The 23,112-nt window shown below is 34.6% G+C and overlaps 3 protein-coding genes across 4 annotated transcripts in view; 1 reads left to right on the forward strand and 2 right to left on the reverse strand.

Annotated features, from left to right (window-relative positions):
* LOC100175748 (cohesin subunit SA-2) overlaps positions 1-14,606 on the forward strand; it is an 18,475-nt gene extending 3,869 nt beyond the window's left edge. For both annotated transcript variants that reach the window (XM_026840139.1, XM_026840140.1), the window contains 22 exons: positions 3,011-3,061; positions 3,352-3,498; positions 3,689-3,867; positions 4,278-4,410; positions 4,700-4,792; positions 5,022-5,243; positions 5,444-5,616; positions 6,025-6,094; positions 6,313-6,456; positions 6,697-6,804; positions 6,889-6,942; positions 7,266-7,454; positions 9,091-9,265; positions 9,599-9,728; positions 9,946-10,048; positions 10,358-10,506; positions 10,756-10,887; positions 11,240-11,378; positions 11,738-11,860; positions 12,325-12,434; positions 14,093-14,336; positions 14,428-14,606. In XM_026840139.1, the coding sequence (XP_026695940.1) occupies positions 3,011-3,061; positions 3,352-3,498; positions 3,689-3,867; positions 4,278-4,410; positions 4,700-4,792; positions 5,022-5,243; positions 5,444-5,616; positions 6,025-6,094; positions 6,313-6,456; positions 6,697-6,804; positions 6,889-6,942; positions 7,266-7,454; positions 9,091-9,265; positions 9,599-9,728; positions 9,946-10,048; positions 10,358-10,506; positions 10,756-10,887; positions 11,240-11,378; positions 11,738-11,860; positions 12,325-12,434; positions 14,093-14,336; positions 14,428-14,442 (2,883 nt within the window). In that variant the 3' untranslated portion in view covers positions 14,443-14,606. The remainder of the gene's footprint in view (positions 1-3,010; positions 3,062-3,351; positions 3,499-3,688; positions 3,868-4,277; positions 4,411-4,699; positions 4,793-5,021; positions 5,244-5,443; positions 5,617-6,024; positions 6,095-6,312; positions 6,457-6,696; positions 6,805-6,888; positions 6,943-7,265; positions 7,455-9,090; positions 9,266-9,598; positions 9,729-9,945; positions 10,049-10,357; positions 10,507-10,755; positions 10,888-11,239; positions 11,379-11,737; positions 11,861-12,324; positions 12,435-14,092; positions 14,337-14,427) is intronic.
* Positions 14,607-14,912: 306 nt separating this feature from the next.
* LOC100182774 (neuferricin-like) lies at positions 14,913-17,822 on the reverse strand. The gene is made up of 5 exons (XM_002126636.4): positions 17,443-17,822; positions 17,049-17,219; positions 16,444-16,584; positions 16,097-16,283; positions 14,913-15,830 (listed from the first exon to the last, which is right to left on the reverse strand). Exons 1-5 carry the CDS (start codon positions 17,636-17,638, stop codon positions 15,617-15,619), a joined length of 909 nt encoding a protein of 302 aa, XP_002126672.1. The 5' UTR covers positions 17,639-17,822; the 3' UTR covers positions 14,913-15,616.
* A 178-nt stretch (positions 17,823-18,000) lies between these two features.
* tbx6b (T-box transcription factor Ci-Tbx6b) lies at positions 18,001-20,368 on the reverse strand. Its single transcript, NM_001032580.2, is given in 5 exon segments — positions 18,001-19,001; positions 19,076-19,222; positions 19,301-19,571; positions 19,686-19,902; positions 20,130-20,368. Coding segments are annotated over 5 exon segments (1,677 nt in total). The 5' UTR covers positions 20,290-20,368; the 3' UTR covers positions 18,001-18,119.
* Between the last annotated feature and the right edge of the window lie 2,744 nt (positions 20,369-23,112).

Below are 23,112 nucleotides of genomic sequence, written 5' to 3' on the forward strand. Positions count from 1 at the left end.
CGGACGATTCCGGCAACGAAGATAGCATTTTGTTTGAGTGTCCTCTGTCCGACGATCAAATTGTTGACACTGAAACAACGCCAGGATTGGAACAGAACGCCGAACAACAAAAAAATAAAATAAAAACAACAGTTATGCGTTACATTGGAAGCCAACGAATAAAGTCTTCAAAGTCGCCGTTGGATTTTTGGATGGATCACCGCGCGGACTGTCCCGCATTGTTTTCCTTAGCTGTATCACTTCTTTCTTGTCCACCAACAAGTGTATCGTCGGAACGTCTTTTCAGTTCATCGGGCGTGATTGTATCTCCCCTGCGTAATCGTCTCAAGCCAAAGAATGTGGAAGTGCTAACATTTTTGCACTACAATCTCCGAAAACTTAATTTTTTGTATTAAATGGTGTCTAGGAATTTGTGCCTCTCATGTAAATAAATGTTTTTTTTTTATGGATAAAAATTCGTTCCGTATGTAAATAAAAATCCGTTCCACATATTCAGTTGAATTGATGCGCTAATCAATGTATACATGTCTGATGAATCGACTAGATTATGGTTATTTCGTTTTGATACCTACTAATTCGCCGACGGACGTGTCTTTACTTGCTTGCATGCATGCCATGTAAGGCTACACAAGGCGCATTTTCGCTTTATATGACAACCGCATACTCGTGCGGACTCGACGACAGCCGCGCAATACATAAATAAAAATGCCTCGCCGGGCACTCGGATTCGACCGGGTAACGTTTCTCATTACCCGGATTCGCCGAATCCGGGTAATTTTAATTTCGTCCCATCCCTAATAATCAGCTAACGAAGTCGCTCGAGTAACAAACATTGCCGTGCTGCAATTTGACATTTTGCGCTTAATTGTTACGTCACATGTCTTATTGCAACATAACTATTAACTATGACGTTTCATTACGTAACAATCGGAAGGAATGCCCACTGCCCAACGAACCACGAGATCGAAACATCGTGTATGAGCGTCACATTTTTACGCTCTGCGCGGGGGTAGGAAATAAAGAAAGACGCATGCGGTAGCATACATTCTACACCTAACAAACGAAGCAATCGTTGTGAATTTATTCTCGTGACAAGTGACGTAATGAAACTCTGGTTCTCGTGCGGTGCCAACGAACGATGTTTTTTGGCTTCTGTCCAAGCTCGGCCGGGGAGATACTTTGTAATATCATATTACAATTTGCGTTGGTTCCAATTTACTGATAGCAGCGCTCCTCGCTCTTATATTTGCACCAATTAAAATTCACATAAACGCAATTTACCTGCATTTATTAAAGTTTAAACTATTCTTGGTTGCTTGCTTAAAATTATATCGGGAATAAAACAATTATATAAAATACAGAAGCACATAAACCACAATTGTTTTCTAAAATTTTAATAGTTTATCAAAGGTATTATGACGTAATCATCGTTACATTTTTAATCCACGATGAACTTGCGTAAAACTTTTCATTTGTTTCTACCGATTTAAATACGTCGTTTTAATAAATGGAATATCATTTTTAATTCACCACATACTGGTTCCATGTGACATGATTTGTGACAAAATTAGTATAGTAGGTGTTAGGAAAATGCATTTTTTTTAATGTTTGCACGAACCGTTTCGTCATTTTAGCTATTCGCCGTGTTCTTGCAATGTAACCGATGCGGTTAAAATAGAGCGCACGTTTGTGTCGTCAATAATTACGGAACAAAGAAACCAAAGAGTATATTGTCGGCCGAACGTAAGAAAGTTGATTTTAATATAAATAGGATTTATTTCTACTAAAAAAATCCAGAAGTTTTTCGACGATCCGAACGGTGACATTATCACTGAAAAAGGGGTATTTTTACAATCCTGTGTGATTGCTATAATATTATATCTGAACAAATAACACATTGTACGCAACAGACTAAATGAGGTTCCTATTATTATCTATTAAATTTTACATCTTTATAATTAATGTGTTTTTTTGGTTGTTACTTTTGAATTAAAAATCTTAATCTTCAACTTAGCCACAAAGCACATTAGTTGCATTATTTTTCATGGATATATTGTAATAATTTACAGTTTAACCCAACTTAATTCCCCAGTATTTACATTTGCATAGTTTTAAAAAACATGCCTATTTATTAGAACTGTGCTCTTTTACTTACCATTATTAGATGAATTAATTTCTACCAATTTTTTAAACCTGTCAGTTTTAATTTTGTTGTTAATTTCTAATTCATACAACTTCAGGCATTAGTTCGGCAGTGTCAATATGAAATAATCTACGATCAATTTATGATGGACAATATTTTAACTTTGCTTACTGAGCTCAGCAACTCTCAAGTAAGAGCGTTCCGACATACTTCAACTCTTGCAGGTAGGGTGCTAAACAGATAAAGACCAAAATGCAGTCCATCATTCACACCCTTTTTTACAGTAATGCTTGAAAATATTTTATATATATACCAAATTGTCTGATTTACATAACATGATATCACATTACTATTAAATAGGTTAACCTTTTTTTCCCAATTGAAATTTTTTTTCTACTGCACCAGATAAGTAAGGACACGCTACACATACTTTTTATTTTTGTTTCCAGCAATGAAACTAATGACCGGTCTTGTAAACGTGGCTCTTCAACTCAGTGTAAGTTTGGATAACACTCAGCGACAATATGATGCTGAACACAACAAAACCATAAGCAAACGTGCGTCGGAAAAACTTGATATATTGATGCAGAAAAGAAAAGAGGTGTGGTGTCTTATTTAATTTTAAAATGCAAACCAATATTGGCAACGTCTGATTATGACATGCTAGTTTTAATACGGTAGTTTAAAAAATTATCCTTTCTCGGCTCTGATGCTGGATCGAAAATGGGCACTTTTTACACTGCGTTTCGGAAGTCATCTTTGTTCAATTATTACATTAAATTAATATTTATGTCTCCATTTTTGCTTAAAGTATTTGTTTAATGTGTTACCTATTTATATAGCCTTTAAATTTATTTCCATTGTCAGTTGGAAGAGCAACAAAGTGAAATAGAAGGGATGCTTAATGGAATATTCAAGGTATAGAAATCTGTTTTTATTTGCAGAAACATTAAGCTGAAACATCATTTTCATCTTTCGAAATCCCATTTTAATTGTAACTCATTGGACAGTCTGTTTTTATTGTAACTACTAGAAACCTTAAATACATTAAAACAGGGTTATTCCATTTCATGAGCTATAGAATTTGGTCAAAATAACTGGTTTTATTATGTAAGTTTTTTTTTCTCGGACGTCAGACACTAGTACCGATTCAAAAGTACCCTGATTTTATTTTCATTAAGATTTTCATTTATTTATTTCATTTGCAGGGAATATTCATTCTACGATATCGGGATTTCATTGCTGAAATCCGTGCACTATGCATGGATGAAATTGGTGCTTGGATGAGAATGTTTTCCAAAGTATTTCTTACAGACAGTTACCTGAAATATGTTGGATGGACCTTGCATGACAAAGTAATTATGTAAACAGTAGTATGTATTATGGGTAATACTTTGAAAAATAGTTTAGTAAAAAAGTAGTAATAATAACATAGTTTCTCTCTTTCAATATTTTTTTTATTTCCATATATTTCAATAGTTTTTTATTTCCATTTTTATATTTATATATATATAAATATAAATTTTCATTTTTGTTAACAACCAGCAAAAAGAAGTTCGTACAAAATGCCTAAATACTCTAATTGGATTGTATGGTGACAACGACATGACTCGGGATTTAAAACTTTTCACGAGTCGTTTTAAAGACAGAATCGTGTCCATGACGCTTGACAAAGAATATGACGTGGCAGTGTTGGCCATTAAGCTGCTGTATTTAATATTATCGTAAGTTATTTTTAATGACATTTAAGGTGTATAATTTGCAGCTACTTTATGTTTGTGATTGGTTGCTTGGGGTAACGGATATTTTAAATTTAAATCCTTGTATTATTGAACTGAATAACTCATGTTAACAAACCAGTATTCAATTTAAAGAGTTAAACTTTCTCTGTATTTCAGACGTTATTATTAAACTATCGGTGTGTAGTAATGTATGGCATATTTTAAAATCTTGCAAGTGGGACAATAATTTACTCACACCGTTTAATTGCAAGTAAATTTTTATTATGTTTGAGTTAAATAATTACGGAATCAATTGTCAAAATGCTTTGTTTTATAACAGTAAATTAATTTCTCAGGTTTTGAAAAACCCATCTATTTACATTTTTTTAATCTATTCATTTACATTTTTTCAGAAACTGTGGATATGACACACCAGTGCTGACATCAAGTGATTGTGAGAGTGTCTACCAACTTGTCTTTTCATGTCATCGTCCAGTTGCTGTTGCAGCTGCCGAGTTTCTGAACAAACAACTTTTCATGGATAAGGTAAATTAATCACAGCATAATTTTTGTTCCAATATATTTCTGGTAATAGTATACGTTTTTTTTTCATTTGTCTAATGAGTTTTTTAACCTTTTTTTTTAACTACACTGGAAACTTGAGAATTGGTGTACTTTTCATGATCTTTATTTTAATGAACATTTTTATGACTGGGAAATAATCAGTCTTGTTAAAGATTGTTTTTGACCCTTTTTCATTTCTGGTAAAACATACAAGCTTGTTATGTTAAAAATATATGCAGTATAAATTTATATATAAATTTCTTTCATGCAGGACGTGAACCCAGGTTACACGAAACGCGGTAAAAGAAGAGGTGTAAATGCACCAGTGATCACAGATCTTGTGCTGTTCTACATGGAGAGTGAGGTATCAACAATTGTTACCTATTTTATTACATGATTTAAATAATAACCAAAAAATATATTGCCAAATCTCAAACTTTTGCATAAATGGGTTGTAAAACTGTCCCTTTTTTGTTAAACTGTAATTACAATTTATTTATGAACAATCTGAGTGTTTAGTGAGCAAGTTTAGAATCACCTTTCGATATGTTTGGTAAGTAGTTGCCTTGTTAATTTACCTCTGTGCTCTGCAGTTGCATGAACATGCTACATACCTGGTTGATTCACTATGGGATGTTGCTGGTTCTATGCTGAAAGATTGGGAATGTATGTCGGACATGTTGCTTGAGGAACCAGCCAATGATCGCGACTCGCTGGATCAGAAACAAGAGAGCGCTCTCGTTGACATTATGGTGTGTTCAGTAAAACAAGCTGCTGAAGGGGTTCCGCCTACAGGCAGGCAAGGCTATAGCAAGGTGTGTATATTGTCATATAGTAGTGTGGGAAAGGATAGAACACCTTTACATTCTATTTTCTCGTTTCATTTGGTAGTAAACATGTGCTTAGAGATTTCTGTACAGTTTTGTTGATTTTTTAAACTTGTTGTTATTATCGTTAGCTTTTAACTACTTATTTTTATCCAACCCAATATTAAAGAGAAATAAAACTCGCTTAGAAATCAGCATCCCGAGATCGGAAGATTGCGATTGAAGATCGTTTAAAGTTGACAGAGCATTTTACCGTTGCTCTTCCAAGTCTGCTTAAGAAATTTCATGTGGATCGTGAAAAAGTAGTTGGTTTGTTACAGATACCGAGATATTTTGAACTGGAGTGTTACACAACAAGCAGGTAAGTCCGTACCGTTGTGTAATTTTAGTTTTCTAAGTTTTTTTTTATAATTCCGTAAAGTTTGATTTTGAATGTAGTGGGGATATTTCATTTGATGCCCAAATTTTTAGAAGTGTTTTTTTGAAGAATTTAACCAGAAAAGTCAGAGAGAGGGTTTTAGTCGTATTTGTTTTTGGCACATTTTTGTAAATTATAATTATTATTAAACGTTGGCACTTATCCCCATATTTTAAATCGTAGCATATATAACATGAACTTTGTTTACATCTTTGGCCGTTTTATTAATAAGATACAACAAAAAATGACAATAATGGTAATTTATTTACACTTTATGGTTCAAATAAAGATATTAAGAGCAGTTTTCATAAGCATACGTGACTCATTAGAGCTTTACTCTCGTCTTTTTAGGAGAGAAAAACATTTGGATGAATTGTTGACACAATTATCAGTGGTGATGGATAAACATACTGAGCATGATGTGAGTTATTGTTTATATTGTTTGATTCTGAAGTTCTCATGCCATATAATTGACTAACATAAGAAAAATAATCCAAAGGGTTAAAAATATTTTTTTTTTTTATAAATTTTTTATATATATATATATAATACTGTCGTCTGTCTTGACTCTTTAAACGAATTTCTATGAATTTCGTTTCCGAAACCTTTTTGGTGAAATAAAAAAAAACCTAATTACAGGTACTTGAAGAAGTTTCTCGAACATTCAGTCATTTATGTGACGATGAATTTGCTATTTTTAGTAAAGTTTCCATAGCACGACGTGCGGTGATCGACAAGTGGGCGGAAAACTTACGATTTTCTCTTGCTGTTTTTAAAGAAGCGGTATGTCATTGTGAAATCTGGTTTTAGTTTTATATTTTAACATTAGATTATACTAAATTTAAATTAATTTGTATCCATTTCATTTAATTTATGTTGCATAATAATTTTATGGGCTTAAAAAGGGTATTTTTAATTTGAATTATATATTTAATTGCAAAATTATGAAAGTTTAAAAAAATGTTTGTTTTTTTTTGAATAATTTTTTTTAAAGTGGTGAAACATATATTCAACTCACAACAGGGGGATAATGTTGATGACGAAGAAGTTTATAATGTTGTACAGAATCTGAAAAGACTTACTCATCTCTTCATGTTCAATGATATTACTCAGTGGGATTTGTATCCTCAGGTTCGAAAAACAACAAATATTTAAGTTTTTTATGTCTGGAATGTGTTTTCACTATGTATCACTGTAATTCTTTTAAACAAACAGGCAAACATGATAATTCAAATGCAACAAGAACGTTCAGATTCAATACCAGAATCGGTAAGTAACATGTTATATGTGACAAATCAATGCAATTTTTGAAAAGATATTATGATACTGGGGTTAAGCTTGGATAGAGTTAGTAGTAGCGCCTAATTCTAATATTTCCTTATCGTGTTTAAAACAAATAATGAAACTCTTTTTTAGCCATGGAGCTATATTTGTGTAATTAAGTAAATACTCTGCTTTACCAAATGAAACGAGAAAAGAGTCTGAAAACATGTCTTATCTTACTATACTATATGTTCATATAATAAAATTAAAATAAACAATTTTAATGGTATGTCAGTGTTATTTTTACAAATAATTTTCATTCTCTCCAGATGCTGCTTGAAGCTGTGAAGTTTATCTATTACCACCTCGTATACTCATTAGCCGGGTTAAAGAAGTCTTCAACAAGCTCTGGAGTTGGATCGGAGGACCCACGAGCAGCCATTGGTCTCCTTCGGAAGAGAACAGCAGAGTACTTAAGTTCATGCGAGATGCTCCTTGCAAAATCCCCCTACAAGAAAGTAAGTATGAAACGATTTTAAAACATTTTTTTATGTTAATTACATTGTTATCTTGCCGTAAATGTTGTCTTTACATTGTCCAATGGCGTAAAGTTACGGGGTTGCAGGGTTTCCTGGCAACCCTTTGATTTTCTTTGGTCTAATAATGCGTAAGGAATTACGTTCGACCAAACGAAGACGCCATTATTACTACGAACAAACTTCATTTACGTTCGTTAAAATATGTCAATACCGATGCGTCATTCACTACACAAGTGCGTTCAACTGGTATTTAAACTCCTGTTTGCTAAATAATTCACATGTGAATCGCTATTATGACGTAAATAATCAACGTGTGAATTAGGGCTGTGGATTTTCCCTATTTTTGTTTAACCGTTAACCGTTCAGTTTTAACCGGTTAACCGATACAAGTGTAATCCTAATAAAAGCGTCTTGTTTATCGCTTTTCTTTCGCGAATTTAAAGGCAACTTTACGATGAACGTATGGACTATGCTTGCAATACACGGGCAAACGTTCTTAACGTTAAAGTAATGCTTTCTTATTCGTATTCAAACCTGTTTTAAAGCACCTACCGGCTAAATAATCAACGTGTGAATTGCAATTATGACGCAGTTATTAACGTGTGAATTGCTATTATGTCGTAATCAATTGCCAGGTCAAACAATCGCTATTATGATGCAATGAATCCACGTGTGAATGCCTGCTTTTTCGTAATAAGCACGCTGCTTGGCTGAGGAAAACATTTAAGTTGTGTATTACACCAATATAATGTTGCAAAACTAGTTAGCCTGCGGTATTAACAATCAAGATTGATGGCGTAATCGCCGTTGTAGGGCACGATCAAAGCAACAGCGTCCCTGCGCACTCTGTCTTATTGCAAAACAACAATCAACGAACACGAACACGTGCCTTTCGTGTAAATAAGACAGATATTGATATACGTTTATGCCCTATGACGCCATAGTTCGGTTAACGACTTGAACTTTTCGTTAGCGGTTAACCGAATAGGTTCGGTTAACCGTTAACTTTTCCACAGCCCTAGTGTGAATTGTTATTATGTCGTAATCAATTGCCAGGTTCAAACAACCGCTATTATGATGCCATGAATCCTTGTGTGAATCCCTACTATTTCGTAATAAATATGCTGCTTGCCTGAGGAAAACATTGTATATAAATATAAAGCAGTGTTGGAAACGATTTAGGCAGTTTATTTCCGCGATATTTCGTTCTGGAAACCTACTATTTCCGACGGACGGGTCTTCGTTTGTAAGATAACCACACACTCGTGCGGGCTTGACGAAAGGCGTATACAACATAGCTACTGTGACATCACTCGCCCGGCAATCCGATTCGACTGTTTCTCATTACACGGACTCGCCGAACCCGCGTAATTTTAATTTGTCTCATCCCTAAGTAATTCTGAATACATTTACGTTTGTATGAGCGTTTACAAAGCACATATTTAAAGGGTTGCAAACCGAAAACTTTTAACTTTACGCCTATGTTGTCGGCTTGCACTTCATTTTTTTTTAGAAGATTAAAAGAGTCACAAGCAAAAAAGTATAAGAATTCCTGATTTAAATAATATTCAGTCATTATAGCAAGATATCTAACTAACACATCTGCTCTCGATAGATCCAGGAAGAATCATACATGTCGATCTGCGATCTGCTTGTTATGTTTGCTCCTCAATTAGCGAGCTCAAGTCCCAACCTCAAATCTTTGGTCCAGCGAGCCTCGGAACCCTTGCAACATTCGCTTGTTGACTTCGTTCGTGAGTTTGTCTTCACCATGCCTGATGAAGATGAGAGTAAGTTGGATTTTTAATTTTAAGAATTTTTTTTAGGTTGGGTAAAATTTCAGTAAAAAAGATTTAGATTTATTAGTTTTAGCCTTTTTAAAAAAAGGATATTTGGAAAGTTTTCATTCTATGTGTCAAAGTATTTGGTTAAATAAGTCTGTTGCAACCTCTACAATATAAATAAACTAAATTCTTGCAAATAGGGTGCTCTAAACATAAAAAAAAGCAGAAAAAACACAATTTTTGTTAAATTTTATTTTTTTTTAATACTTCGTTTGGAAAACACAAACTTTTATGTCTGTTAAAGATATACAGAGTCACATATTTTTTGTTTGTAATCAGATGAGGATGACACAGCTAAAATTGATGCATTACATCAGCGTCGCTCGCTATTAGCAGCTATTTGCAAGTTGTTTGTGTATAACATGGTGGATCTTCGATTGGCTGCTGTTGTCTTCCAGCAATACATCAGGTATGTGTTTCACAGTCACTCACTTTCACTGTAAGCCTGGCTATATTTTGCTGATTTGTATAAAATCTGTTTTGATTTTATTATTTTATGGTGTTAGTGAAGAATCCTCCCCCTACGTCCAACCTCTAAACCACTTTCCACCAGCCTAATCTGTATCATCCTGCAGGATTCTTTACTACTGCTATTATTTAAAAAAATTATGTTGTTTTATTTTTAGGTTCTATTCAGATTATGGTGATATTATAAAGGAGACGATCAGTAAAACAAGACATGTAAATAAACTTGGTTGTGCTCAAACACTCGCGCTCAGCTTGAAGTCTGTAAGTTAGAATCAAATTTGTTACAATTGTGGCTTAAATGTTTCCAAACAATATAGCTGTTATGATTTCACTCTTACAAAATATAGGCCATAATTTAAATCCATGTTCTGTAAATAGTTTTGACCATTTATATGAAGAAGTTATGAAGTTAAAAAGTTGAACCTCGTTTTAAAAAAAGTTTAAAATTACCAGATGTATAAATTGATTTGTGGAAAGTGTAAATTGGGTCTTCCACCTTATCCTAAAACCAGGATTTTGTGAAAAATTAATTTGTTTTTCGTTGATGTTTGTTTCTATTTTTTATCCTAGCTTTTCCGAGAGACAGTTCGTGAACAAGGAGGAGTTCTCGACCAAAGCTCGCAGGAGTATGGTCACATGAAGGAGCTAGCGAGACGATTTGCGCTCACTTTTGGTCTCGATCAAGTGAAGACAAGAGATGCAGTGGCAGAACTTCATAAGTTAGTTGACATAAAATTTAAGACCTAATATGGTAGAAATATTTTTTTTTATGTTTGCACCTTATCTTTCATGGTAATTCCAAGCTGAAAGCCAACAATTTCAATTGGATAATTCCATGTTTGAAAAACAGTTTCTTAACCTGGTTTAACCACATTTTAATTTAAAATAGTTATTATGCAAATTGAAAAAACAGCAATTTTTTTGTCGGTTTTAGTTTGTTTTTCTAAATCCAACACATTCACTTTCAGAGAGGGAATTTTGTTTGCTCTTAAAAGAGACGACGCAGCATATAACGAATCTGTGGCACCCCCAAATCTAAGTTTTCTTGGTATTTTGGTTGAATTCTCTGCAAAACTTATGAGACAGGATAAAAGAACAGTGTAAGTTGTTTAGCTGCAGTTAAAGCACAAAGTAAAACAATGAATTTTATAATCCCAAACTTTTGATTCTACAGATATTATCATCATTAAATATAAACTGCATATTCAATTTATTTGTTTATTCGTGGTTGGATTTTACAATAATTCTAAGTATTTTTGAAAATCAACCTATTTTGACAATCTGACAAACTTTTCTGTATAATGTGATAAATATACAGTTATACAGACAATTGTACTAAAGTGACTAAACTCCTCGAAAAACAGAACTTGATAATAAAACTGCATTTATTATCAAATTAATTTTATAAACTTTTTACACAACCTGCTTTCACTTAACCATACCCCACCACAGTGTTCATTACCTCGACAAACACATCTCCCCACACCTTCTATCCAACCAAGATTCCTCGTGGATACCTCTTGTCACTTATCGTAACTCCCTTCTACAAGGAGCAGGACTTGATGATGATTTGCGGCAAGCTCCAGCAAAGGTATTTCACAGCTTTTATTTGCTTCCCAGTATTGGTTCAACTTTATTAATAGACACTTTTCAAAATATTTTTTTGTATAAACACACTTTTCTTTGTACTTATTGGTTTTCTTCAAACTATTCTACAAAATTGTCAAAAGTTCCATTTCCTGCAGTCCGACCCAAAATTGGATCACCATTTGATTTTGCTGGGTTGTTTTTTAATACTTCACGAAGCATATTTTTATTATTTTTTTAAAAAACGTTGTGTGAAATTAGTTCTGGTTATTCGACTGCCAAAGTTTTGATAATTTAGGCTTAATGTTTGGGCACAAGTTTTAGATCAACTTACGGTTGCCAAAATTGTATTTTTTAATTTAGAGTCGGAGAGGCCGACGCAAGAAGAATATTGAGGGGGAACTGGAACCCCCGGCCACCCCAATCAGCCCCGCAACCCCCATGCACCAACCACAGACCCCCATGACCCCACAACCTCATGCACAGGTTAATTTTATACTTGTTTGAATTTTAATAAATATAACAGTTCTATCACAAATCACAATTAACCTTGGTGAGCCATATTTACACAACATACAAAATGCGCTACAATATATTTTATACAAGTGAAAGTGACATAAAATTCTGTTTTATTTTACTATTGTATTATAAAGCCTTTATCCATAGATAATCGATTTTTAATTAAACTTTTATCATGTTTTGAAAGAAGTTCTATGTTGTGAATTTTCTTTAATGACTTATTGGAGTTACTTGTATGTTGTATTAAATTCTGAGAATCTAATCCTGATCTGATGCTTAAAATACAGTAATGATCTGGTGCTACGAAAACGTTACAAACAAAAATCAAGTCAATCCACTAATAGTATTCTACTAGAGTTATTCTATTTTGATGCAATTTGTTTTTGAACTTTTTTTTAAATGTAATAAACAACTTTTGTTATAAATTCTAGCCCACAATGGCTCCACAAAATAGCATCGGTCAACCTCAACTTACATCCACTGTGATGAGGGGGAAGCAACAGATGAGGATGACTGATGATCAGATGGAGTATCGACCTTCGTAAGTATCAATCCAAAACCTGACATTTAAAAAACATTTTTTTAAAACAGAGAAGTATAAATTATTGCAAAACTTTCAGTTTTTATCTTTAACTTTGAAATAAAGGTTTAAGTAGATTGCTGTTCAATTATCCGAAATGGATACATTTAAAGAATATTTCTGTCATGCCTATTTTTTTACCTTATCTCTATATAAGCTACATAGGTTTGGATAATTTAGTACTGTATTTATAAACTATAGTTCAGTTCAACTGACAAACAAAATTTTGTCATAAGGTTCAGTGCGTTTTATTTTATCAGGGCAACTTTGAGGGATTGGTTAAACTCAACAGAGAATGTAGCGCCAAAACGAGTATCAAGAATAGACAGAGCTTCACTTTATGACAGCCATAGCACCAATTTACTCAAGTCACCTAGCAAGCCCCCAAAGCCTAAAACACCGTCTAAAATATCCAGAAAAGACAAACCAGGCAAAGAAAACTCAAAAAAAGGAAAGAAGAAAATTAATCAAACAGTTGATCAAGTGAGCAAAGTGATGAGTGAGGTTGATCTTCACAAGGATCAGGATCAGGATGTTGATACCTCAGTAATGAGGAGGTCAAGTCGAGGGAGATCCAGACTCGTTCCCTCGTATACGGAACGAAATGATTCAGGTGATGAATTTGAGAAAGAGGAGCAACCTGTAAGGAAGACAGGGAGGAACAACAAGAAGCTTTTTGTGGAAGAAGTGGAGTTTGGAGATTTTGAAGGTGAGAATGGTCAACTGATAGATGAAGGAAAGACAGTTAACACGGAGGATGAGAGATTAGTGGAAAGTTCCATTTTCAGTGATGATGAAAATGATGATTTTCTAGAAGAGAAAGAAGGTGATTTATTGGATTCCCGGAAGAGGGTTTGTGTAGTGGATGAGAAATTAGTGGAGAGCTTGGTGGTTAGTGAAGATGAAAGTGATGATTTTTTGGAACAAATATCATCTCAGCATAGCACGTCATCACATAAATTGCAAACTTCCATTGCCGAGATATTTGATTCTCCATCAAAAGAAGAAGGAAAAGAAAAAGGCAAGGAAGGAATGGAAGAGGAATCTGATGAGGAAATATTTGACTTCCGTGTCACCACTCCAAGAACACCATATATGAGTCAACCAACCTCCATTACAAGCTCCTGCAATCCTTTCCAGAAGATAGTTGCTGCCGTAAAGAAAGTGAATTTAAATAATTCCACTTCCACGTCTACACCAGACAATGAACATATTTCTGATGAGAGTAATTCAGAAGATTTTATTCAGGAAGAAGTCAAGTTCAGGCCAACAAGAAAAACTTCTGTTAGTATCGAGAAATTTGAGAGTAGCAGTGATGAGGAGTCTCAGGAAGAATTGAGTTCAGAGGATTTGGATAAGAGGCAAGAGAGTGAAAAAGATGGGGATTCAGATGGAAGTGGTTTTGGTGCTTTTGATGGTTTGGTTCACAGTATTTTACAATCTAGTCAGGACTCTTTGGAGTCTTTCCGAGACAGGTATGTAGGAAATGTTTTGAGGGGTTTATAATTTAGTATATATGTTAATTCTGTATTTGTTGGTTCAATTTTTTATTTTATGCGAAGTATACAGTACTATAGATTTTCTACCGACCTATATTTCATCTCTTTATTTTCTTACAGTCAAACCATGATAAATACATCCATGCCAATGACTCCCCAACACTCCATGCCTCCACCACAAGAATATCATCATCAGATGGGATACCCCATGTCTGTGCCCCAACAAAGTCCTATTCAGCAGATTGGGACACCACAATACATGCAACCTAGTACATCATCTGGAATATACCAGCAGGGTGGAAGTGAAAGCTACCAAGGTGTTGTATCACCGATGACACAACCAGGCATGCAGACACAGTCTCCGGTAAGACAGCAGTTTTGTTACTTTTTCCTCTCAATATAAATCATTAGTTTAAATACATTGTGCAAAATCCTAATACATGTTCTTGTTTCAGTATTACGGTAACTGAAGTGGACTTCAATTAAATGCTGCTGACAATTAAAAAGTCAAGTCCAGTTCTACACTGCCACAAAGCGACAATATATTTGTACATAAATGAAGTTGCATTAATGTTCATTGTTTTTCCTTAAGTAGTTTTTGTCTTTCTCCTAATAAACGACATTTATGACCCAGTTTTATTGCTCACTGTTGTTAACTGAATGTCATCATAGTCAAGGAACACCAGGTTACTGTTTGGCCCTTCGCCATACGTGCGGTCGACGGTTCCCCAGATCTACCAAGATTTGGAACCTCTTTGGTAGATGTTACACCCGTTTCTTTCCCAACTCTTACTCGCTTCATCTGCGGACTCGTTCTCACACCAATTGCGAAGTTCGTTCTGAGACTTCACTAATGCTTACAGGCTGAGTCACAGCATCATAGTCGTACGCACATCCTGATAATTTATCCATGAGTCACCACATGTGCAACTTAATGGGTAATTGTATTCATTTTAACATTACTTAATTTTGTAAAAACAATTCGACAACCCAGTTCATTGAACAAGCATGGCGTATTTCGTAAATTGTGTATCTATCCATTTTTTGAAAATAAATGTTCACATAAGTCAATTTAAACCAGCAACTAATTAGATTAACAAAAACGCATTTACAGACTTTCAGTAGGTTCTAAGAAAATGGTGTAGTAGGGAGGCTATAACCTGCTTTATAAAGCAGCAAAATATTTACAATAATGTTACCTATATACAATGCAACAAGGTCATTGGAAGACTTGGTGATTCTGTTGCTTAAACACAAATAAAAGGCAATATATATTTGATCGAAATTAATAACAAAATTATTTTGTACAAAAAGGAAGACAGAATTAAAGCAAGTTAAAAAATAAATTAGACGATATATAGAAAAATAATAAATTTACTTGATGCTTCAAACTCATATATGCAAAGCAAAAAAATAGTGTATTTATGAATTTTAAAATAACTCGACGAGTACATTATTGTGTCTTAATAAGAATATATTTTGCGCAGAGTATACTGTATTACTATACACTAAAAAAAATGCTAAACAAAACGTCCCTTTTATAAATGTTGGTAATTGACAACATTAGCATACTTTATTAACGGGCTATAGAGTTCATTTTTGATCATAATAATTGCCTATAGATAGTAGTAGTACGTTTTTAAATTATTTAGGTTGCTTAATCACACAAGAGTCTGATGTTGAATGACAGCCATTATACTCGCGTAGATATGGGTTGTCAAGATCCCCTCGATTTTTACCATCATCTGTTCCATAAGAAGGTTTACCAGCTGTCCTTACACAAGCACAACGAGGGGAAGTTGCACCTGGTGGATGATATTGTCGTGGAACTCCAACCCAGTTTCTTTCCACACCACCACTGTTAGTGGAAACAAGGGTTAAACAAGCACACAACAGAAACTGCATACAAAACAGTATAAACAGACTAAAATGGTATGGTGCATATGCATATGACAATTTATTATGTGACTGCTCCCGCAATGCAATTGGACAACTGTGTCATAAGTCGCCATGCTTCAAATATACATGTTATTATTTAAAGTTAAATTTTTAGTGGATATTTTAAAACAAGTACACTATTGCAAATTTGCTGTTACATAAACTGATGATTTCTAACAGTCAGACCTTTTTGTTGAACACCAAACCCTGGAACCTTTTGCAGCTGATGATTCAGAGTTACACATTGGTAGGATTTTATTTTCCTCATCTTCTTGCTTTTTAGCTTGTTTTGCTTCAGCAATCAGCTTGTTAGCGTTTTTCAGTGCTTCAGTTGGTTCACCATTCTCATCATAAAATTGACCAATTACAGTTCCTGTTTTATTAGTTGTTAAGAAAAATATTAAGTTTTGAATAGAGCTAAGCAGAGTGTATTACAAACAAGTTACAGAACATCCTTTGAGACAGCATGCATTTAAAAATATTGTAGATACAAAATTGTTGCTTATCGTTTTTTAAGGAAATCTAGGACTAACCAACATATGTATAAGAAGAAGAATAAAACTGAATCCAATCATCAAATCCAATCATTAACTTTGAATCCATTCCTTCAATATCATCTGTTAAACCTTCATCAGAAAAATCTCCCGTCACAAAACCTTTGGTTCCATCACGACCTGATGATAAACAATTATTGCTTGTGTGGCTGCCATTGCTTTTTAATCTATATTTCTAATAAACTCTGATTCGCTCAAAGGGGCATACCAATCAAAATCAAAATTTATATATGAATTTAGATAGTGAATAGCTGATTCTGAAAGTAACCCCAAAGTTTTATAAAACGAAACGAATTTAAAAAAAATTGTGTAAAAGAAACATACTGAAGTAAAAAAAAAATCAGTATTGCGACAAAAACTGATAATTCATGGGATTTTAATGTCAATTAGTGACATGGCTAGGGAACAAATGGAGGAAACACTTTTTTCAGAGACACCGACTATTTGTCTAGAATTCAGTAGTAAAAAAAAGTGTGGAACTTTACGATCAATTAATTTTAATTTCTGTTACCTTTTATAAATTAAAGTTATATGTATATATATATATATTATATAAATGTGAGAAAGAGAATGCACGAACTTACCTGCAAAGAAGTGGTAACCACCACCAGGTCCATAATGCTCTTTCCCCTTACTTACATCAAAGACTTTGCCGAAAAAAGCGAGGTATAAACCTTTGCTTTCATCCCCACCCCGATAATTATCCCACAAGTCTTGCTTCGAAAAAATGCGGTTTGTACTTTTAACTTCATTGTCTACAAAAAAACAAAACTGGATGCATTTAATATGTTATTGTCCGCCTGTTGTCTTACTGTTGAGTTAAATATATTTATATATTAATATATGTATTATAACTTAAAACTATAGTTTCACAATTTTATTTTAAATTTGCTTGCAATTTGTAACAGTAGTAAAGTAAGTGTAAGTACGTCAGACTTTTGTAAAAACATTCTATACAGAATAACGCATTGTTCATACCAGTTACTTTTTCTTGTTTTTTCGCGTTATGACTGTCATCCCGTGCCGATTGAAATAAATCCACAATCGGCTTTGGTGTAAGTTTTAAAACCGTGTTTAGTATTTCTTTAACACGGGCGTCTTCGGTAGAACGAAAGTACAAACCAGCGCCGACAGCCAGAACAATAACAATAAAAGATAAACGCAAACAACCCATCACGTGAGTTTGAATTAAAAGTAATTCAACGTACGACGTAGCGTACAGCGAAAGTACTTAGGTAATAGGTAGTAGTAGGTTCGGTTGATCGTCAAATATACATCAGCATAGATATCTATTATCTTATACACAGAGAAAGTTAACGGGCAAGAAGCCAAGAAAGTTCAGCTACAGATGTACAAGAGAGCCTGACTCTCATGAATAGGCACGTTTTATTATAAAAATAACATAATTTTAGTTTAACTAATTTCAAATTTAACACAGTGCGCATCTGAAGATCTGTGTATTAACACTGTTTAAATGAACCCATGGCCCAATAAAAATATCTTTTGTATGTTATTGTTGACGCTTAAGAGACCACATTGTTGGTGTAGAAAATTGTATTGGAAAACACGCGGTACAAAATCGAACTGATGTTTGGTTTATAAATACAAATAAATCATAAATACAAGAATGGGGAGACGCATAAAAATATTTACATTTAATAAATCGGGCTAAATGAAGCAGAGGTTGCCAAAAGATTAATTGCACAACTTATGTCTCCATTAATTTCAGCAGAGTTGGAGTTGGCTGGTCCAATGTTGTTTGGTGAAACATCCGTCGATAATACGTCATTTAGAGTAGAGATCACGTCGGTGACTTCTTTTATTTCTTCATCGGGGTTGCTCAGTGACGTAGAAATATATCCCTCGTCAGTTGAATCCAGTGGAGACCGAAAACAGTTGGCAACTTGTACAGTGCCGCATGCAGTAGTAATTGGGTGCGTCGTGGGCACGAAACTGGTAGGTGTTTGAGAAACAACATTTTCTAAATTGACTTGCTGGTTATAAAACGAAGATGTGGTCGTTGGTACGCTGAGCTCGAGATGTGATTCTGTGTGTGTGGGGCTGTTGGAGTCTGCCGAAAATACCGGGGACGCTTGCATGTTTGACTGTGCTGGCCTGAAGTCAAAATGTTCACTCTCAATATATTGTGCTTGTGGAGGGGAATAGTGATTATAGGGCTGATAATATTGATTATTTGGCTGGTTGTGACTGATTTCATTCAGCGGCATCGGGTGTTGGAAAGTGGAATTGTAGTGATGTTGTGTTGTGTTGGAATATGCTGGCGACAGTATGGGATGTTGGGTCTTGTAAATATTTTCATGATAAGGTGAGCTCCCATGCCAGCGTTTTGCCATTTGTGCGAGATCGTCGCCAAGTTGAGATGGTTGTACTCTCTTTCTTGAATATTCTTGCGGGATATTTGGTTCGACGACATGAAGATCGCATTGTTGGTTTTGTGCAAGCATATTTTTGGTTTTTCCTCCATTTGAGCGAAAACCCCGAGCAAATGGGTTGTTGTTTATTTTCAATTTGGTAACCTGCGTAAAAATAAAGTTGAGATTAAATCAAATTATTTAGAAATGTTAACAGATTTTGTGGTTTAAAATCTTACCTCGTGATTTTGATAAGCGGTTACTGTGACGAAAACAGTTTGCGGAAAAGCGAAAGTTGACATCGGTTGAAGATGCAAAGTATTGACGTCATCAGTACGAACGATGTGGATACGAGGTTGATACCGATGCATGGAGTGTATGAGGAACTGGCGGATACAAAAAAAAACGAATAAAACTCTGTTGATACTGCCAAGTTAGTTGGCTAAAATGTTTTGAGGTCTTACCTTTCCATCGGCTGAGTTTCCACAAGAGTTTGTGAGTTTTACTTTATGAAACGAAATAATTTCTTTCATCCATTGTTGCCCGCTGCAAGGTGAGTTGGGGTGTAAATAAAATCTCTGCGGAACTTGGGGTTCTCCCCGACCCGCTACCACCCACTCCCCGTGTTGAAACTTGTATCTGTTTTCGTCCACGCTCGAAATATCCATCAGTACGCAATATTGAGCATTCGGGTCCATTCCCGACATTTTTACTCGATAGCCGGGAAACATTCGCCTAACGAAAATAAAATTTACATTACACTCTAAGATGCAGCTTTATACTATATTATATACTTCTTACTGGTTGTGTGCAAATTGCAAAGTATCTACACTAAGGTGGATAACTTACCTTCCAGTTTTTGTAACGATCATTTCAGTCTGTGCCGCTGAAAAACTATCCCACAACTGCCGGTCATGTAGATGAACTTGAACCTGTGGATCCAGCGGTGAACGAATTGCGTGGGCCTCGGTTCTTGGTTGACTTTGATAAAATCGGGTTTGTGGCGGTTGTGATAAACCCATTTGTAGTTCCGAGGGATTTGTTGGTTCATGGTAGCTGGGTAAATCTGCAACGAAAGCAGTATTTGAATACATGTTTTGCGAAATACACAATCTTTTTTACTGCTTTATTAGTTTTTAAAACCACCATCTTTAGTGCATATTTGTTATACGTGCGACTCTAAGAATAAAACGGGTCAATAATAAATACTGCCCCATAATTATTGATCGGAAATTAAAATATATATTTTGTAACCTCTTACGGTAGAATAAAATACATAAATCTTTCCCATACCTGCTTGGTGAAACTTTTCATCTTGCCAAGTTGGTGTTAATTGATTTTCCTTTGGGCTCGAAGCATCCGATTCACGAAAAGGAAGTTGGAAATTATTTATCAAACTCTGATGTTCTTGATCAATCTCATTTTGCCAATGAATTGGAATCATATTCGCCATAGTCTTGTCTGGTCCAATAAAACTTACAATTTCCTCTCTCTTTCGATTTAACTCGTACTTTCAGTTTGGTGTATATCCAATGAGAACAGAAAGCGGAATGAGGTACTGTGAAACTAAACCCGTTTTATAGCGAGACTCGTTTTCGATGCCACTTTGATCTTAACGAGTCATTAACAAGGACAACTGCTTCCTGATAAGCCTCCGAACTCTCCTGCTGATTCAAGTCTAGCGCATGCAGAACACTCCAAAACTCAGTGTGACGCATACCGTCTTGCATGTGGCGCGTTGGTTTGATGAAATCGCTTTAAAAATGTGTTTGATAATTTCATTATTATGGTTTGATGTAGAATAGCCTTGTTAGTTTTTTTTATTAAACAGCTTCGTTTATAGAGATTTAAAGGTAATTTTGACAACTAAGTTGACAGTCCGCCATATGAAGCCATTTCCTAAATATGTTATGTGTTAAGTCTATTGTTATTAGTAGACAATAGTTATCGTACGTTGTTACCAATGTCACCTTCGCTTTTGCAAGCTTGTTACGTTGTTAACCAGTTGGGGATCATCCGTTTAAGAATGCGACATAAGTCTGTCACAAAAACTAAAATTTTATTATATAGTGCTGTGGGGTAAGATGGGACACATTCAGAACATAATATCCTTATCGTGTTTTTAAACAATTAACAACGGTATATAGGATTCGTAAGAAAACGGTTTTCCATTTCTTTGAATGTTCTTCTTAAAAATAGAACGAAAAGGTCTTCAAAAAAGTAACGATAATTGTAAAACGTTTCCATCGATGGCTAAAACCACATACGTTTAGGTTAAACCCTTATTCTACTCAAAGTTGCCTAATAGTTTTAAAAATATTTTAAATCAATTTGATTAAAACTAATATATGGGTATGTCTTGCATAGTTTTATATACCGCCGTATTTAGTGTAGGCCTCTTATGTATTATTGTAAGCAGAAAACTAGCCAAAATATTGCCCATAATATAGCTCGGATTATTGTTCATTCTATGTATATTTCGCACTTTAATGGATAGGTTCGAATTTGATTTAGTTTAGTGTATCAATATAGGTTTGGTCTTTGTGGTGGATCAAAAAATAACGCTTACCGCTTTTCCTTATTATCGCACCAACACCGCTTGCAACCAGCAATTTCGAAAGGTTACCGCAGCGGGGTCCTCATTACTTATCAACAGTTGTTCGGTAATTACGCCATTAAACTTGACACGCGTACTCCGTTGATTACTTTCTCGCTCACAAAAACTACGTGGAGCTCAGTTTCGATATACCTTATTTTTAAACTAACGAAAGTAATTTATAGTAGGGTGGGGGAAGATGGGACACATTTTCAATCTATTTTCTCCTCCAATTTGGTAGTAAACAAACATTCAACGATATTTTATAAAACTTTATCCTCACGGCTCCCATAGATCGTTGTCAATTGTTTAAAACACGATCAGGATATTTGGTTATTATGTGTGAAAGGTGTCCCATCTCCCCCCATCCTACTATACAAATACTACATATGTTATTTAAAATTGCCAGGGCAAAACGTGTATATTCGTACAGTTAGCACACTGATCTACTAAAGATTTTAACATGTTCCTTAAATGTCTCCCTGACACCCGATGCATAGTTTGTTTTAAAACTGGGCTTTCGTGATGTTGAAAAATATCCTGAAAATGCCGGGATAAGCTGTATTAATATATTTGTATTCCGACAAAAGAAAATTAAACTGAACCCTTATGTAGCTAAGTTTAATCAGAAAATTATAGTAATCTGTATTTTAAATAAATTAAAAAAAATATAATTATGTTCAAGTAGTTTAGAAGCTATTAATTGTCAACTATAAGTTGGATCATTTTTATGGGTATATTTGTAGGCACATTGTTGCATCGCCATTTTTTTTACTGTAGCGGTTTGATTTTTTTCGAAGGCTGTTTTGTGTTTTTCAAACTTCGGTGGTGCATTTGGATCACATTTTACCATCTATATCCGTAAACGAATTCAAAACAATATATGCATGCATAGCGGGCGCTTGCGGGTGGGTTATAGGCAAAAACTATCCATGTTAATAATGTAACATTTTCCATTTTTAAACGGTGTGAAGCGCGTTGCGATACAATACTATATATTTAGCGGGGATGCAGCATCTTCAGTGAATTTTGAGGTAAACTGAAATACCCTATGCATTCAACTTCAAATGGATTGATGGGAATGGACATCAGTTCGGTTGTGGTAAGCATAAGTGGTGTACTGAAACACTACCAAAATGTGCCTTTTCTGCCTTATGATCGCTGAATATTCTTTGTATTATTCGCGTTCCACCAGGGATTATAACATGAGATGGAAATACATATGGTGGTGGTGGCTTCTGTGACAGAGAAATGCTCCATTTATGTAATACGAATCCTTAAATTGGGCGACTGGTTGTGAAGCGACGCTACATTTTATGACAAAAAGTATTTGCAAGCTAATACTGATGCTATCCTGGCACAAAAAAACAGGAGGCTTTATGGCATGAAACACGTGCGCGAAAACGAGGACAGGAACTAAGTTTTACACCAAAGAGTATAGCATAACGTTTACTTGTTTCCATAAATGAAACATGTGTCTATTAAGTACATTTAGCAGGGTGAGGAAGACTGGACACCTCAAGCACTTTTTAACATTCAAATAAATACCCTGATCATGTTTTAAACAATTAACATCGGTCTATGGGAGCCATGGGGATATAGTTTTATAAGGTTTTAAATGTTTGCTTTACAAATGGGACTATAAAATAGAAATGGGCATTTTAATATGGAATTTAAAAC

Source organism: Ciona intestinalis, unplaced genomic scaffold (assembly GCF_000224145.3).
Source record: "Ciona intestinalis unplaced genomic scaffold, KH HT001139.1, whole genome shotgun sequence".
Taxonomy (NCBI): domain Eukaryota; kingdom Metazoa; phylum Chordata; class Ascidiacea; order Phlebobranchia; family Cionidae; genus Ciona; species Ciona intestinalis.

Bases quoted from the DNA above. Each gene is read 5' to 3' on its own strand.
- LOC100182774 (XM_002126636.4), bottom strand. From the start codon at position 17,638: ATGGGTTGTTTGCGTTTATCTTTTATTGTTATTGTTCTGGCTGTCGGC. The intron at 16,284-16,443 runs GTTAGTCCTAGA...CTAATAAAACAG, and splicing joins TTCTTCTTATACATATGTTG to GAACTGTAATTGGTCAATTT. The intron at 15,831-16,096 runs GTCTGACTGTTA...TTCCACTAACAG, and splicing joins GTTTGGTGTTCAACAAAAAG to TGGTGGTGTGGAAAGAAACT.